Genomic DNA, 17,111 nt, shown 5'->3' with positions numbered 1-17,111 from the left:
TTAATTTTTTTTGGGGTGCACAGAATTAATACTGCAGGCCTGCGGGGAACACCTGAGGACCTATAGTATCATTGCTGTGTATTACAAAAATATTATATATGTGTAGCGGGTGTACTCCTAGGGTACTATAACTACTGGTGTGCTGTTGAGGCTAACAAGAGGCCTGAGCCTCCGCCACTGGGAGCCTGGGGTGTACTTACACTCGGTGCAGCACCTCTACTGATGAGGGATCCCAACGTAGTGGGAGTGTGCCCTCACCAGACAACCTTACAGTAAATACACACACGGCTTTATGAAACAGTATTTACTGATCAACATACTATCCTTGGCATATCAATAACATTGCATAACATTGCATGACATCCCACCAGCCCACGTGTCCATCCTTGCATCACCCTCTGTCCTTAGTGTACCAATGTGCCAGGGCACTTAACCTCTTAGTGTTCACCAGCTATGAAGTCAGGGTGTGTGTGTAAGGGACAGCGCTTCCCTGTGTTGGGGCCTGTTGGTGCACTTTGATATACTACCTCCCTGGTTATGGTCCTAACCAGAAGAATCCTTTGTGAATCAGCAACACCGCACAGTGATCCCATGCTGCAATGCGCTGCTCTGGCAGAGATGAATCCCTTGTCTGTCTCCCGGGGAAGGGATCTCCAGCCGGAGGATCCTTGACTGACTGTCTCTTTAAGAAATCAGCATCGGTTTCAGCACTCAGGCTGCACCATTCTCAGGCAATGTCCTGCAGTATGATCTGTCTCAAGCTATATGAAAGATCCCTGCATTAAGGCCTTCCCTATAGCAAGCACTCTCAGCACCTCTACAGTGACTCAGGGGGCTAACTGGGCCCTGGAGGTTTGACCTCTGGCCTAGTCCCTGAAGTACTGCTTCGTGGACCAACCTGCAACTTCAGGCTCCTGGTCTTCACTGACTGTTTCCTCTCCCAGCAGACAATAGTCCTTCCTGCTCCTTCGGCAGAATCCTGCAGCCTTACTGGCTCCCTGGTATCAGGTGGTGTCACTGCCCCTGAGCAACATGGGGATTGTAGTCCCGCCTGCAGCCTTTAACATAGGGAGCCTCGTGCTCTTCCTCTAATGGCTGCCGCTCCTCACTTCGCGCTAAGGCAACTCCTGTAATGGCCGCTGTGGGTCTGCCCTACACAGGCGCAACCTCTCCAGCACTCTGCCGCTCCTCGCTGCTTCTGCGCATGCGCAACTCAGCGTTCATGCGTGCGCCCGCCCAACATGGTGGCGCCCTGCCTGCACTCTGAAGGTAGGGGGGGGAAACCGGGACACGGGAAGCCCGATGGGGGTACCTGCTACATACGTAATGGGGGTATACGGGTTGTTGGGGCACAGGGGGTGTATGTTGTTTATTGCAATGTTTATTGGGGGCAATTGTCCCCAATAAACATGCTATTATGCCTTAACCCCTTCATTGCCGTAGCGGCTATCCGCTATGGTAATGAAGCAGCATTAATGTATTTTCATAATATTGTGTATGTATATCATAATATTGTGCGGGAGCTGAACCACATTGATTTCTGGCTCAGGGACCCCCTGCTTCCCAAGTTACAGGCCCCGGTATTGGGCATCGGTGCCAGTGTCAACGCCATCTTTATAGCGGGCACGTTGCGTATGGGATGCTATAAAGATGGCGTGACACTGGCACCCGATGACCCATACCGGGGCCTGTAACTCGGGAAGCAGGGGGTTCCTGATCCACAAATCAATGCGGTTCAGCTCAGGGGACCCCCTGCTCCCATACACTATTATTACAAATACATTAATGCTGCTTCATTACCATAGCAGATAGCCGCAAAGGTAAGGAATGATTGTTTATTTATATGTGTTTTTTACTCATAATGTAGATGTGCAGAGAGTCTCCGGAGCTGAACCGCTTTGGTTTTAGGTCCGGGGACCCCCTGCTTCCCGAGATACAGGCCCCTTTATGAGGTGCCGGTATCCCTCTGCTTTGTTTACATTCCGCGGTCACATGATCGGGACATTTAAATGCAGAGGGATACCGGCACCTCATAAAGGGGCAGGGGAAGCAGGGGGTCCCCGGACCTGAAACCAATGCGGTTCAGCTCCGGAGACCCCCTGCACATCTGCACTATGAATAAAAATTGATTTGAAATATTTGTTATTTTGCCGAGGTTTGCACAGAGAGAGCGGCAGATCTCTCTCTGCTGCAGACACATCTTGGCAGGGGACGGCGTATCGTCTGGTTATCGGCAGACAGACTGTCTCGCCACCGTCTACTCGGCGTGTTGCTTTCGCAGTGATTCGCCAGGGATTCGGCCCTTCCTGAATACTGCGAGGGCAACACGCCAAAATCATGCCGATATTGAACCCCTGCCTTGAGTGCTTTTTCGGTGCTTACTGCATCAAGCCCTATATACCTTGAAAAAGGAGGGACTGGCCTCCCACAAGCTGCTCAATAAAGCAGTTGCAGGTGATATGGCTAAATACATTAATAACACCCTCTTAGTGGTGCCCTCTAGGAGAGTGCTGCTTAGGATTTAATTCGGCCCAACAGAAAATGTAAAACAAATATATAATCACCGCGCTACTCCATCTATGTAGAATATATTACAAATTACACATATTTCAGCCTTTTCAGATAAAGGAAAGTTGTGCTTGCTTGGTACAGTAGGTGCTATTTAACACAATTGGAAGACATGCATGCAGACTAGCTGTAGCTGCAGAACTGTTTGCTGGCCATGTTTAGTTCTTTCTTATGCTGCATGTAAATAATACAATTTTTAAAATATGCACTAAGAAACGTATTGATGATGCCCTGGGTTCAAGATCGGTGGCCTTTGATATTATGAAAATCAGCTACTCTACTGTACCTTAGAAATCAATGTAAGAACAAAGACAATTTTTGAGACATGATTGAATATGCCTTTTTGTTTTGGATTGGTAGGATGTTTTGGAAACAAACATATTGTATCTCGTCTTGACTACTGAATTTGCAATTCATATATAATTGCACTTTTTATGAAGATAAATATAATAATTCAGTAGTGTGTGCTAGTAATATATCTTCACTGTATATCTGCACGCACTATACAACAGTATACAACAGCCAAAATAAACAGAATGTGTGAGTTTGTAATTTAGTTAAAAATAATAATAGAATACGTAAATATCCTCTATTTAATTTCAGATTAACCATTAAAGCTGAGTGCCCAATGAGATTGGTGAATTTTCCAATGGATGGACATGCCTGTCCACTGAGGTTTGGGAGCTGTAAGTTTGTGAAATAAATAAATGTTATCTGAGAATACTGTGAAGCGCTATGTACATTAATGGCGCTATATAAATAATGACATACATAAATAATTACAAATCATATCATCATTAAATAGAACATCGTTTGGTAAAAGTCATTAAGATTTTACTTCTAGTTGACATGAGGTATAGTGGGTACAATTTAAGAAATGTTATCAATGTCACAAATAATGAGCAATTAAGATATTGTTATATTAATCAAAGGTCGAACATAACTAAAAATATGAAATAATATGAACATTTCTACTCCCTTGGCCCTCTGACATCAACAAAAACCTCTCCCCACCACTCCCATACTCACACTTCTCCCCTTCAGATATCAATGTAATATTGCCAGTTAGCATAAACCTTATGGATGCAATATAACTGCTCAGGCACCAAACACACATGCTATACACCAGTAAACTTTGCAGAGTCACACAAAGAAAGCAAGGCAAATGGAACTTTATTTGACACTTTCTATATACAGTATGTGTGAATTATTATATATTTATGTTGTATCCTCCTTTGCAAATGCCTTTTTCAATATTCCATCTCAAATGTTAAGCTTCTATACCCTTTATAATATATTTAGAGGCCAGCTTATAAAATCATGTGTACAGTAATTATAAATATGAACTTGTTAGAACTTCAGTGCTAGAAAGGTTTGTACAAAACACTTTTCCAGATTACAGGCAAAAGTAAAGTAACATTTCTCATTATTTTGTGTGAAGCAAAGAAAATAAAAGTGGTTAACTTGGCCAGCATTGTGTTACTTTGAAAAAAGTGTATATATATATATACACACTGATACACATACACACTCTTTCTTCACTTGCTTTCAGTAACCCTTTGACACCTCTAGCCATAAAACACATCCACATCAGGGGAAGGACCAGCACAGATAACATTCCAAGAGACACTGTTTTTAAGTAATCCTTGCTTCATTCATTGTAACATCGCCGGAAGAAGAGATCAGTGTATCTCGAAAGCTCGCACAAATAAAAGCATTTCGTTAGCCACAGAACGGTATCATCTATTTATTTTTTGATTATTGAAGCTCGGCTAACACGGTACTGATACCTCTACATGTATATATATATACACCCATTCCATTGGGCAATGTCAAGGTGTTTTCTGGCTTTTATTATACGCAGATTATATGTACAAGACTACAGTTATTCTCATTTTCTTTAAATATAAGGTAAAAGAGCACAGATAAAAATGAACTCACTATACTTGTTATATCACAAACTCAATAGTTTATTTTCTGAAGAATGCTAGTTTGATTCACTGCTAATTTTTTGGTTGGGTTTTCTTACACATTGCAAACAAATTCTTCTTTGTAATCTAAGTGTAATTGAGAACTAGTTTATATTTATTTAATGTATTATGAACTATATTTACAGGAGGTGTATACAGTAATAAAAATATACTGACTTTATAAAGTAACTTAAAAGACTAGGAGACTGTTCTGACAAAAAATATGTATTCAACAGATTGACTCGGATTATCTATTTCAGCCACAAATACACACGTGAATAATAATACCAACAACAGTCATTATTAGTAAATACAATTTATTGGTCACCTAGCTTCGGGTATATTCAGGATCTTATGCAATCAGGATACTGCACAATATCAACCAGGGGACCCCCACCATCACTTAAGATGGAATGCCTGGTAAATATATTTCTGTGATCACCTTTGTACTGCATGAAGAGCCAAGCATACCTCCAGCTCAGCCGCAATTGGAGGTCTGTTAATTTTCTGTGCCGGACAAACCTATCAGGCAACACATTCAGGCAGACAACATAAAGAGAAAGAACCCTTGAGTGAGCACTCTTCTTCCAATGAATGAAAATAATAAATTGTTTAATACATTAGGGTGCACATCAGTGTACCTATACTATGTTTGTATATTGTTCTACCCCCTCCCACTAGCACTGACAGCATTGACCAGCCCTGACTAACAGAGCTGGTGTCGGGTCAGTGCTGTTTACCCTACAGTAACAACTTTACCTATTGAGGTCTGTACTGCATGAATCTTTCTGTAACTATTTAGGGTTACTCACAGTGAGGGGCGACGGCCTGATTCCTATTGAAGCTGTGCCTGTTCCTATTAGTGTACCGTGTGTGTGTCCTCAGTCCTATACACTTGCCACAATTTGTGGAGGGGGACTACATGTATCCCCGCTTATCCAGCTTCACTACACTTTGGACTGATCCTTTATCCAGGTGAACTGAGCTATATCCACATACCCTGTTTTGGCTATTTATACCACACAGCAACATGTAATTATAGCACCACTTGTTTTACTATTTGTGGTACACACCTACCACGCTGCCTGTGTCACCGTGCCTTGAGTTCTGTTTATGGCGATTAGCAGACCTGGCTAGGATCAACATCTGTTTTCGTTGCTCTATTGTGATTTCAGGGCTTATGTACTGATACACCACCACAGTACAGTTTCTTACCTCAGTTTACCCTTACAAGTGGTTTATCGGAGCCACTTGTCTTTGATTGAAAAACACTATTTATAGTGTTTCTGCCATTTATATATATTTTTTGATCCAGAATTTTGCATTGCATGTTCATACTTAGGATCTATGCGTTTAATACTCGTTTTACTCCCCTATATTTTAAGTGGTAAATAAAAGTTTGTTTTAATTCCTTCACTTATCACCCTCCAGATGTTTTGAGTGCCCAATCTAGGTTTCTGTTCTCTGTTCGCTATCTGCTTAATACATGTATATTAAGAGGACAAACAAAAGGTTAAAACATATAAGGTGCTCTCACTGTTACCATCTGTACTGTACCTAAAGTGCTTGGTACAGTAGTATTGTTAGACTGCTGTCATAATGTATAACAGAGTGCAGGTAATAATATACTGTGTGGATGGTAGCTCCCAAAAGATCATAAAAATTCCCTGCCCAAAAAGACCCCCTCAATGTAATGAGAAGGAAAATTTGGCTGTGCTAGGCGAGTTGATAACACCCTCACCTACTCCCCAGTTTAACACAACCCTATAGTGTGGGTATGAACCCACTGGGTAGTTGTAGGCTCAGACTACCCACATTCGCCTTCAGACAGAACCCCCACTGGGTGAATATAGACAGTGGGGGGGGGGAGTGTAAGGTTAAGGGTGGTTGACAGGTGAATCAGCCTAATATGGAGGGGAAACGTACAGGGCACAGTAGTGCTGGGGTAGGTAGAGATGTGGTAACCCCACTCACCGTTCAGCACAAGCTGCTTGATCACAAGAGAGGTTAAATCCACATTGTGGGAAGTAGATCACAGAAGGCTTGGCTGACACTGTCTCACGCAGTGTGCCCAGGGGGTAACTGCCCATGCAGCTATGACTAGCTTACTAAGTCCTAGCTAGTGGATGAATCCTGGGGCCCACAACTCAGTTTAGCTCACTCTCAGTGCCCTAAACCAATACTGACACGAAATAATGGGAAGCTCAGTAGCCGCAGCCTAACGTTGTGATCACACCTGTGACATCACAAATTGCGTCAAAAGCCCAACGCGCATTTCGTCTCTGTGGAGATTTCGTCTGGGGCATCTGAATAGGTAGTGTGGTCTCCAACCTTCCCCATCCCCTCCCCTATTTATCCAACACATTCAGGCAGCCAGCCAGCCAACAGCCAAGATAGGGAAAATAGGGGAGTCCAGATTAACTAGCACTTCTCATAACAAGCATTTTATAACAACATCTGTTCACAGTAAAATCAACTTCTTTACAGACATTTTAGTAACAGACAAAAAGTTAACACAATACACACCTAGGCCATCAGAATTTTGCAGTTGTGTTTTACAGTATACTGCTTCCCAAGAGTATCTAAAATTGTTCGGTGTAGCCTTCGTACCACGGGAGCCATCAAAGTTCACATTTCTAATCCACTCGGCTTAAAGTTCAAAAGGCACATGACTTTTGAATATTAATTGGCAAATTGATGTCACTTGAAGCATTTAGCATATCTTTCCAAAGTTTCCCTTGGTATTATGGAAAGACGGATGTCAGAGGTAGTGGATGTTCAGTCACAAGGGGACAGGTACTTCTCCACCTCCAACTCCAAAAATCAACTTATTTTCAGACATTTTAGTAACAAACAAAAAGTTAACACAATACACACCTAGGCCATCAGAAACACAACAAAACTCCATTCTCATTAGAGACATATTAACTAAATCCTTTTGTTCTAATCCGTGGTTTAGCACCAGAGATTGGTGAATCTTTGGGGCGAATTTGGATCTGCAGCGGATTGGCCAGTTAATTTCGTCCGCGGATTTCAGCGAAAGGACAATTTGCATTTTGCAGATTTTTTATTATTATTACCAAAACATAATATCAATCTGCGGATTCAGCAATCCGTTTGTGGATTGTAGAGAATCCGCTAAAAGGTTTCTTAATCCATGGATCAGATTCTACAGATCCATCCACAGGTTGTATCCAATGGTGGCTTTTGATGAATCCGCACAGATTGAAACCGCCCAAATCTGTCTGTGGAGTTTACACCACAAAATGGATTTTGAGGGTAATATCAGCAAAAATATGGGAAAGATTTGGGCGGATTCTACAATCTCTATTTAGCACCACTATGTAAACAAAACCCTACAGATGTAGCAAGACTTACTGCTCCCGTAAACGTGCAAAACCAAGTACAATTTCCAGGCATTTCTTTGCAGTCTGTTAGGATGTACTCACCACAAACGAGACGGGACCACGGTGCTGAGGTGGGAAGGTAGGAACACCACCCACAGCCACGAGGGCACGTCTTGAAAGTAGATTGGTCGGGGATTCCGGATCGGGGCAGGAGAGGTACGGTTGGTAGAGAGTGCCGTTTGCCAAGTCCGGGGTTAGAGAGAGGGACATTGTCGTTTACCGTAAGCCAGGATCGGGATGCCAGAGGTGCGGAGAGTCAAGTAGCCGTGTGCCGAGTTCGGGATGCCAGAGGTACAGGAAGACATAGCGGAAGCCGGTTTGGTACACGAGGAGGTCTGTAAAATAGAACTAGGGAGGCAGAGAATGGTATAGACAACTGGAACTATGCTCAGCCAAAGAACCAGTGATTTTGGCAGGTATATAAAGGAGAAAGGGTCCAATAGCATTGCAGCCATAAAGGGGTGTGTAGAAGGAGCCAGCTGCAGCAGGGATAGGTCCCTTATGAGTCCCAGGAGATGAGGCATAAAGGGCAGCAATCTGGCTGCATTCAATAGCAGCAACAGTTTGGTTCACTGTACCTTTAAGAGGCGGTTGCGCCTCCGTGTGGCCGCGCCTCTGTGTAGCAGCGCCCGCGGCTGCGTGCGCGGCCCCACGCCCTGATCCGAGGGCAGAAGAGGAAGAAGAACGTGTGCGCGCGCGCACTGTGCAAGAACTCGTGCGGCTCTCTCCGGCGTCCCTGCGAGCCACGAGGATGTCAGGCGAGGCAGCAGGTAAGTGGGAGACACGCCGTGAACAGCGTGTCTCCATAATCCTTACAGTACCCCACCCCCTTCAGGGGCGACCTCCGGGCGACCATGATAAGGCTTGGAAGGGTTTTTGTGATGAAAAGCCCGTAGAAGCCGAGGTGCGTGAAGATCCCGGTGAGGAATCCATGAACGTTCCTCTGGACCGAACCCCCTCCAGTGAACAAGGTATTGTACTCCTCCTCTGGAAATTCTTGAATCCAGGACAAACTGGACCTCGTACTCCTGTTGACCCGAAATCATAATCGGAGGTGGAGAAGAAGTTTTCTTGGAAAAGCGAGGGCTGCGAAACACTGGTTTGAGTAAAGATACATGAAAAACTGGTGGAATCTTCATAGAAGGTGGAAGGCGTAGTTCGTAAGCCACAGGGTTAATCCTCCTAACCACGGGAAAGGGACCGAGGAACTTGGGAGCAAGCTTCATGGTAGGAACCTTCAGCCGAATATTCCTAGATGAAAGCCACACCGTGTCCCCTGGAACGAACTCCGGCACTTGTCGTCGAAAGCGATCTGCTTGGAGTTTCTGTCTCCCTGTAGCTACCTTCAAGTTCTCCTGTATCTTAGACCACAAAACCTTCAGGTGAGAGATGTGTTTGTCCACTGCTGGCACCCCTGATGGTAGTGAAGAGAAGGGTAACCGGGAAGGATGGAATCCATAATTTATAAAAAACGGAGATTCTTGGGTAGAGTCATTGCGGAGAGAGTTCAGGGCAAACTCGGCCCAAGGAAGTAGATCCACCCAGTCCTCCTGTGTATCCGTGATGAAACATCGGAGATATTGTTCTAAGCTTTGATTGACCCTCTCCGTTTGCCCATTGGTCTGTGGATGGTATCCTGAGGAGAACTGAAGAGAGATCCCCAACCTTTTGGAAAAGGCACGCCAAAATCTTGACACGAATTGCGAGCCCCGGTCAGAGACAATGGTAAAAGGAACTCCGTGAAGGCGAAAAATCTCCTGAATAAACACATCTGCCAGCCTGGGGGAATTTGGTAGACCCCTCAAAGGAACAAGGTGCGTTTGTTTGGAAAAACGATCGATGACCACTAAAATAGTATTCTTCCCTTTGGACTCTGGAAGTTCCACAATGAAATCCATAGAGATATGACTCTAGGGACGATCTGGAATGGGTAATGGAAGGAGTAGCCCAGCGGGTCTGACACGAGGTACCTTGTTACGAGCGCAAATGCTACATGCTTTGACAAACTCCTCTACGTCTTTAGCCCTCTCTGGCCACCAGAAGGTACGTTGAACCAGATCGTTGGTCTTCCGTATCCCTGGGTGTCCTGCCGATTTAGACGAATGACACCACTCGAGGACCTTCTTGCGGTGTTGAGGTGCTGTGTAGAGTCTTCCCTCCGGAACCTTGAGTCCCCTCGGAGTCTGTGACTGTTCCAACTGAATTTTGCTCATGACCTCAAAGGAGTTGGCAGACAGGATACAACTAGAGGGGATAATAGACTCAAGCTGTTCCTCGGACCTGTCATCCGCAAGAAATTGTCGAGATAGAGCGTCCGCCTTTAGGTTCTTGGAGCCAGGAATAAAAGAAATAAGAAAATTAAATCGTGAAAAAAACAAAGCCCAGCGGGCTTGTCGAGCATTCAACCGACGTGCTCCCTCCAAGTAAAGAAGGTTCTTATGATCCGTAAAAATGGTAATGGGTGTCTCAGTGCCCTCTAAGAAATGTCTCCACTCCTCCAACGCTAATTTGATCGCCAAAAGCTCCCTATTTCCGACATCATAATTCTGTTCGGTGGAAGAGAATTTCTTAGAAAAAAAAGCACAGGGATGCAGTCTGGCTAACGGAGAAGTTCTCTGGGATAGAACAGCCCCAGCCCCAATGTCCGAAGCATCTACCTCCAAGGTGAATGGGAGTCCAGGATCTGGGTGGGTGAGGATGGGAGCAGACACAAAAGCCTTCTTGAGACTCTCAAATGCTTCTTTAGCGGTCACTGACCATGATGACGGATCTGCCCCTTTCTTAGTGAGGGCGGTTATGGAGGAAACGGTATCAGAAAAATTGCGGATGAACCGTCGATAATAATTCGCAAAACCTAAAAAGCGTTGCACGGCTTTGAGAGTAGTCGGAAGAGGCCACTCCAAGATAGCTTTAAGTTTCTCCGGATCCATTTTGAAACCGGAATCCGAGATAACGTAACCCAAGAACGCCACGGATTTAAGGTGGAACTGACACTTCTACAATTTCGCAAAAAGATGGTTCTCCCGCAAACGTAATAGTACTTGTTGAACGTGTTTAATATGATCTTGAGCGGTCTTAGAAAAGATGAGGATGTCATCTAAATAAACAATAAGAAAAGTGTTGAGAATGTCCCGAAAGATCTCGTTGACAAAATCCTGGAAAACTGCTGGTGCATTGCACAACCCGAAAGGCATAACAAGATACTCGTAGTGGCCGTCATGGGTGTTGCAAGCAGTCTTCCACTCGTCCCCCTCTTGTATCCTTACTAAATTGTAGGCACCTCTCAGATCCAATTTAGAAAAGATGGTAGCTCCCTGGAGGCGGTCGAATAATTCCGGAATCAAAGGCAGGGGTGAAAGGAAAATCCGTTATTTCCTCCCCTGGCTTCAGCACCGAGAGGAACCTTTCCCCTGCCAGGTACACTGAAGCCTTGTGACCGGATACACTATCTGCACCTGTTTGCAGCAGACTTCCCAGGAAGCTTTCTCACGCCCTGCAACTGTTATCTTCGATCTTTGATGAACCTTATCAGGCCTGGGAGACGAACAAAATGAAACGTAACGCACGCCAGGTTTCAAATCCTTTGTCTCAATTTATTACTCATAGGGTAATGGTTTTTATACAGAATAAAAAAAGATATTGGTTAGAGGCGTATCATAGGCATGTCCTGGGCGTATACTAGGTGTGTCTTGGGCGTAGCTTTGATTAGAGGCGTGATTTAGGGGCAGGACATATTAGTGGCGTGACTTTTGAGACGTGTCTTTTTTCAATACAAGCAATTGTCTAAATACATAGCTTATTCATTGTCTGTTATCAAAAGAGACCTTGAGTCTTAGCAACTTTTTCACTACCTTGCTTCTTGCAGAGAACCATTCTATTATATTCTACTAAAACACCAGGAAATTGACCACACAAAAGTATCTAGTAATATTCTGGCCAGGAAGAATGAAATGCAATTTAGCAGAGAAACTGAGTGCATTTATGAATTATATTTCAGCAAAAAGGCTGACTACAGAATCTTAACTAGTTATGACCATACAAAATGGAAGCTTAACATGAGTGCAGACTCTGGCCTGACATACTGGTCCTAACAAGGGGGTAGCGATTTTTGCGGGTGATATTATTCAAACCCCGATAGTCTATGCATGGACGGAGAGATCCGTCCTTCTTCTTGACAAAGAAGAAGCCTGCTCCGACCGGGGAGGAAGACTTTCTGATGAAACCCCTCTCCAAGTTCTCGGCAATGTAGGTGTTCATAGCCTTTGTCTCTGGGAGAGAGAGAGGATAAGATCTTCCCCTGGGAAGAGGTGCGCCAGGAAGTAAGTCAATGGGACAATCAAACGGACGGTGCGGCGGTAGTACCTCAGAACGTGCCTTGTCAAATACAGTACGTCACGGAAATCCCAGTACACAGAAGGTAAGGAGTTGATCTTCTCGGATATGGTAGACACTCCTCCAATCCTCTGGAAAACCCTGGTACATGTCTTGGCACAAGAAGGAGCCCACTGAACCGGTTCCCGATCCGTCCAGTCGATGCGAGGATTATGAAGTTGAAGCCAGGGAAGACCCAAAATCAACTCAGCAGAGGGCGTGTGGATGACATCGAGAGTAATGATCTCTGTATGGACGTCCACGAACTGCAGTAGAAGAGGTACCGTCTGAAGCGTGATAAATGCTGGCTTTAGAGGTCGACCATCGATGGCCTCCAGACCTACAGGCGTCTTCTTGTTGACAAAAGGAATATTGTTCTGTCTAGCAAAAGTTTCATCAATGAAATTACCTGCAGAACCGGAATCAATGAACGCCCGTGCCCGGGTGTGGAACCCCTCTCCAGACAGCATTATAGGTAAGACTATCCTGGTGGGAAGGATGTTTTGGATGATGGAAGAAGGGGTCAATATTCCCAATGAAACTCTCCCGTATCTCACTGGGAGCTGGCGTTTCCCGGTCTATGGGGACACTGGGGCAAGGCGTGAGTGGAATTGCCACAGTACATGCAAAGACCGGCCGTGCGCCTACGTAACTTCTCAGCCGGAGATAGTCTGTTGCCCCCCAACTGCATGGGTTCAGGAATGTCCCCGGAAGAAGGTGACGGAGCCACGAAGGAGGGTGCAAGAGTTCTTGGAACACGTAAACGATAATGAGAACATTCATATTTACGTTCCAGCAGGCGTTGATCCACCCGAATAGCCAGAGCGATTAAGTCCTCTAGGTTAGTAGGACGATCCCGTGCGGCGAGCTCGTCCTTTAGGGTCTCTGATAATCCTTGCCAGAACGCGGAAGATAGGGCGTCATCGTTCCAACCCGTCTCAGCAGCAAGAGTGCGAAACTCCACCGCATATACAGCAACCGAACGGTCTCCCTGGTTAATGTGGTGAAGAGCAGAAGCTGCCGTTAACTTCCGTGCTGGTGTATCAAAAACTCTTCGGAATTCCTCAATGAAGAGATCGATGTCCTGTGTGAGCGCCCCCTGTTGCTCCCAGATGGGAGAGGCCCATGCCAGTGCCTGGTCAGAGAGAAGGGAGTAGATGTAGCCAACCCTGGAGACAGAAGACACAAATCGAGAGGGAGAGAGACGAAATTGTACAAGACATTGGTTAATGAAGCCCCGACATCCTTGAGGATCCCCCGCATAATGTCTTGGTGGCGGAATACGTGGTTCCGGAGTGAACGGAGATAACGAAAAAGGATTAGGTTGTGCAGGGGGTGCCACGAGTGGAGATTGCCGAGTGAGGGTTCGGACCTGAAGAGTAAGAGAGTGGAGGCTTTGCTGTATGGTATCCATCCGTCTATCGGATTGCTCCAAATAAGTCTCTAATCTGGTAAACAGAGCAGTATGGGCATTTAAAGTCCGCTCCACCTCAGCTTGGTCCATGTTTGTTGGGCTGAGCATAATGTTAGGATGTGCTCACCACAAACGAGACGGGACCACGGTGCTGAGGTGGGAAGGTAGGAACACCACCCACAGCCACGAGTGCACGTCTTGAAAGTAGATGGGTCAGGGATTCCGGATCGGGGCAGGAGAGGTACGGTTGGTAGAGAGTGCCGTTTGCCAAGTCCGGGGTTAGAGAGAGGGACGTTGTCGTTTACCGTAAGCCAGGATCGGGATGCCAGAGGTGCGGAGAGTCGAGTAGCCGTGTGCCGAGTTCGGGATGCCAGAGGTACAGGAAGACGTAGCGGAAGCCGGTTTGGTACACGAGGAGGTCTGTAAAATAGAACTAGGGAGGCAGAGAATGGTAAAGACAACTGGAACTATGCTCAGCCAAAGAACCAGTGATTTTGGCAGGTATATAAAGGAGAGAGGGTCCAATAGCATTGCAGCCATAAAGGGGTGTGTAGAAGGAGCCAGCTGCAGCAGGGATAGGTCCCTTATGAGTCCCAGGAGATGAGGCATAAAGGGCAGCAATCTGGCTGCATTCAATAGCAGCAACAGTTTGGTTCACTGTACCTTTAAGAGGCGGTTGCGCCTCCGTGTGGCCGCGCTTCTGTGTAGCAGCGCCCGCGGCTGCGTGCGCAGCCCCACGCCCTGATCCGAGGGCAGAAGAGGAAGAAGAACGTGTGCGCGCGCGCACTGTGCAGGAACTCGCGCGGCTCTCTCCGGCGTCCCTGCGAGCCACGAGGATGTCAGGCGAGGCAGCAGGTAAGTGAGAGACACGCCGTGAATGGCGTGTCTCCATAATCCTTACACAGTCATGGCCCCGTTACTGCGGCTGAGCAATAGCTACCAAATTGTGGTTGTGGTTGCCTTAGTACTTTGCAGTAAGGATAGGGGGTGCGAGTGTGTCTTTAACCTAATTTCAATGTACTGTATTCCAAGGCTATTGTTAAAGTAATACACCTTTGTACTGTTCTGTGTAATGTAACCCACCCTTTATTCCCATACATTCTTGCAATGCTTGGAAACTTCAGATAACAGGCTCTCTCAGTCTTTATAAATTATGACATATTTATTAACGTAAATTAGGGAAACATGTATTGTACTGTACATCTGTGTAAGGTGTATGAAAATATTTATTGCTTTATAAAATAAGAGAAATAACAAAGACTTGGAAAAAATTATATAATCTTAGTCCAACAACATACTCTAGCTGTCATTTGTACAGTTTCATCAGTAACATACAGGGTAATTGAGAAATAGATACATTCATTAAACACTTCTATATGCTGCTATGCTGGAACACTACTGTGCATGTGCACTCTTTGTATATTGTGTGCAAGGCATATGCTTTCCATTGAATTAGTGCCCGTGTGGCATATGCCACAAAAATGGAATGCATAAAATATATGTGCCATTCAATTACGGCACATACAAATTCTACACCTACTGGATTGAATGCATACTGTATGTGTATCATCGTATTAATATGCATGAGTGCATGAGCTACAACACAAAGAGATGTGAAAAGGCAGTTGTTACCTTAGTTATCTAAAAGTGTGTGTCACGCTGTTCTGCCCGCAGACCAGACTAACCCCCAATACTGAGGTGGAAAGTGAGTAACCACGCACCCGCAGTAGTGAGAGCATGCCTGGAGTGTGGATTGGTTGCGTGGACAAGGCCAGGGTTACCAGAGTAAGTAGAGTACTTGCCAGATCCGGGCGTAGAGAAGGTGCCGTAGTAAGGTCCAAAGTCAGAGGTCAAGGATTACAGAGTTCTGGGAAGTAGGGGTCCAGGTGCCGAGATCAAGGGGTCCGAGAGGTAAGCGGTGGTCGTGTGGAAGCCGAGGTCATAGAGCCAGAGAGGGGAGGAAGACAAGCCGATTCGGTAACGAAGCTGAAACAGAGAGAGAGCTAGGCACAGTGAGAAACAGCACAAAACAGAGGAACTATGCAGAGCGAGGCTGGAGAGGTATCAAGGGGTTATAACGTGAGAAGGACCAACGGGAGGAAGGGGCGGAGCAGAGGCATGCCCAGGAGCCCTTTCTGATAGGGCAGGGTTTAATGGCCTGGTTTGTTGCCAGAGGATGGTGGGAGGAGCTGAGCCTGAGAGCGAAGATGGCCGGGGGCGGAGTTACCCGGCTGATGCAGTGCATAAATTAAGTTGCGCGGCATGCGCCCTGTAAGCAGAGCGGCCGCGAGTCCGGCGTCGGTGGATGCGTGCGAGCCGCGGGGGGCGGAGGGACGGGCCGAGGTGCCCAGCAGGAACGGAGGAGGCCGCAGCCAGCGGTACAGGTAGGGAAGGGCCGCGCCGAGGGCAGCGTGTGCCCCAAGTCCTGACAGTATCCCCCCCCTGAGGATCGGCCTCAGGACAATCCATCCAAGGTTTGTGGGGAAACTTGAGATGAAAGCGTCTGAGCAACACTGGAGCATGAATCTAATCCAACGGAACCCAGGTTCGTTCTTCTGGACGATACCCCTTCCAATGAATCAGGAACTGTAAACGACCTCTGGAAAAACAAGAATCCAGGATGGCTTGGACCTCGAACTCAGGTTATCCCTGTATGGAGACGGGCTTAAGTCTTGGGTCTTTGGATGGGAAGCGAGTGCTCTGGATGTAGGGTTTGAGCAAGGAAACATGGAGAGCCGTGGGAATTCTCATGGTCGGAGGAAGTTGTAACCGGTAAGTGACTGGGTTAATGCGCTCGTGAACCTCGATGGGACCCAGGAACTTGGGGGACAGTTTCGAGGTAGGAGTCTTCAGGTGGATATTTTTGGCAGAGAGCCACACCTTGCCCTCTGACTTGTATTCAGGTGCCTCCTGGCGATGCCGATCGGCTTGAAGCTTGTACCTCTGGGAAACGCCAGTGAGTGCCGAGTGAATCCTCCTTCAGGACTGTTGAAGGACGGAAATCCGTGAATCGGCAGCTGGTAAACCTGAATGACTACTGGTAATGGGAAGACGAGCGGGGTGGAAACCATAGATAGCAAAAAATAGAGATTCTTGGGTAGATTCATTATTGTGTGAATTGATCGCGAATTCTGCCCAGGGTAGTAAATCCATCCAATCATCGAGAGCCTCAGATACAAAGTATCTTAGATATTGTTCAAGATTTTGGTTCATCCTCTCAGTCTGCCCATTGGTCTGTGGGTGGTAGCCGGAGGAGAAGGAGAGGGTGATACCAAGTAATTTAGAGAAGGAGCGCCAGAATTTGGAAATAAATTGAGAGACAATGGACGTGGGAATACCGTGGAGTCTAAAGACCTCTCTGGAGAAAATGTCCGCCAGAAC

The 17,111-nt window shown here is 46.1% G+C and overlaps 1 protein-coding gene across 5 annotated transcripts in view; it reads left to right on the top strand.

The window, feature by feature from the left end:
* GABRA6 (gamma-aminobutyric acid type A receptor subunit alpha6) overlaps positions 1–17,111 on the top strand; it is a 180,611-nt gene that overhangs the window by 21,635 nt on the left and 141,865 nt on the right. For all 5 annotated transcript variants that reach the window (XM_075601929.1, XM_075601931.1, XM_075601928.1 and 2 more), the window contains one exon: positions 3,172–3,254. In XM_075601929.1, coding sequence (XP_075458044.1) covers positions 3,172–3,254 — 83 coding nt within the window. The remainder of the gene's footprint in view (positions 1–3,171; positions 3,255–17,111) is intronic.

Source organism: Ascaphus truei, chromosome 5 (genome assembly GCF_040206685.1).
Source record: "Ascaphus truei isolate aAscTru1 chromosome 5, aAscTru1.hap1, whole genome shotgun sequence".
Taxonomy (NCBI): Eukaryota; Metazoa; Chordata; class Amphibia; order Anura; family Ascaphidae; genus Ascaphus; species Ascaphus truei.
The sequence above is the reverse complement of the archived record's forward strand: the minus strand, read 5'-3'. Positions and strand labels throughout refer to the sequence as shown.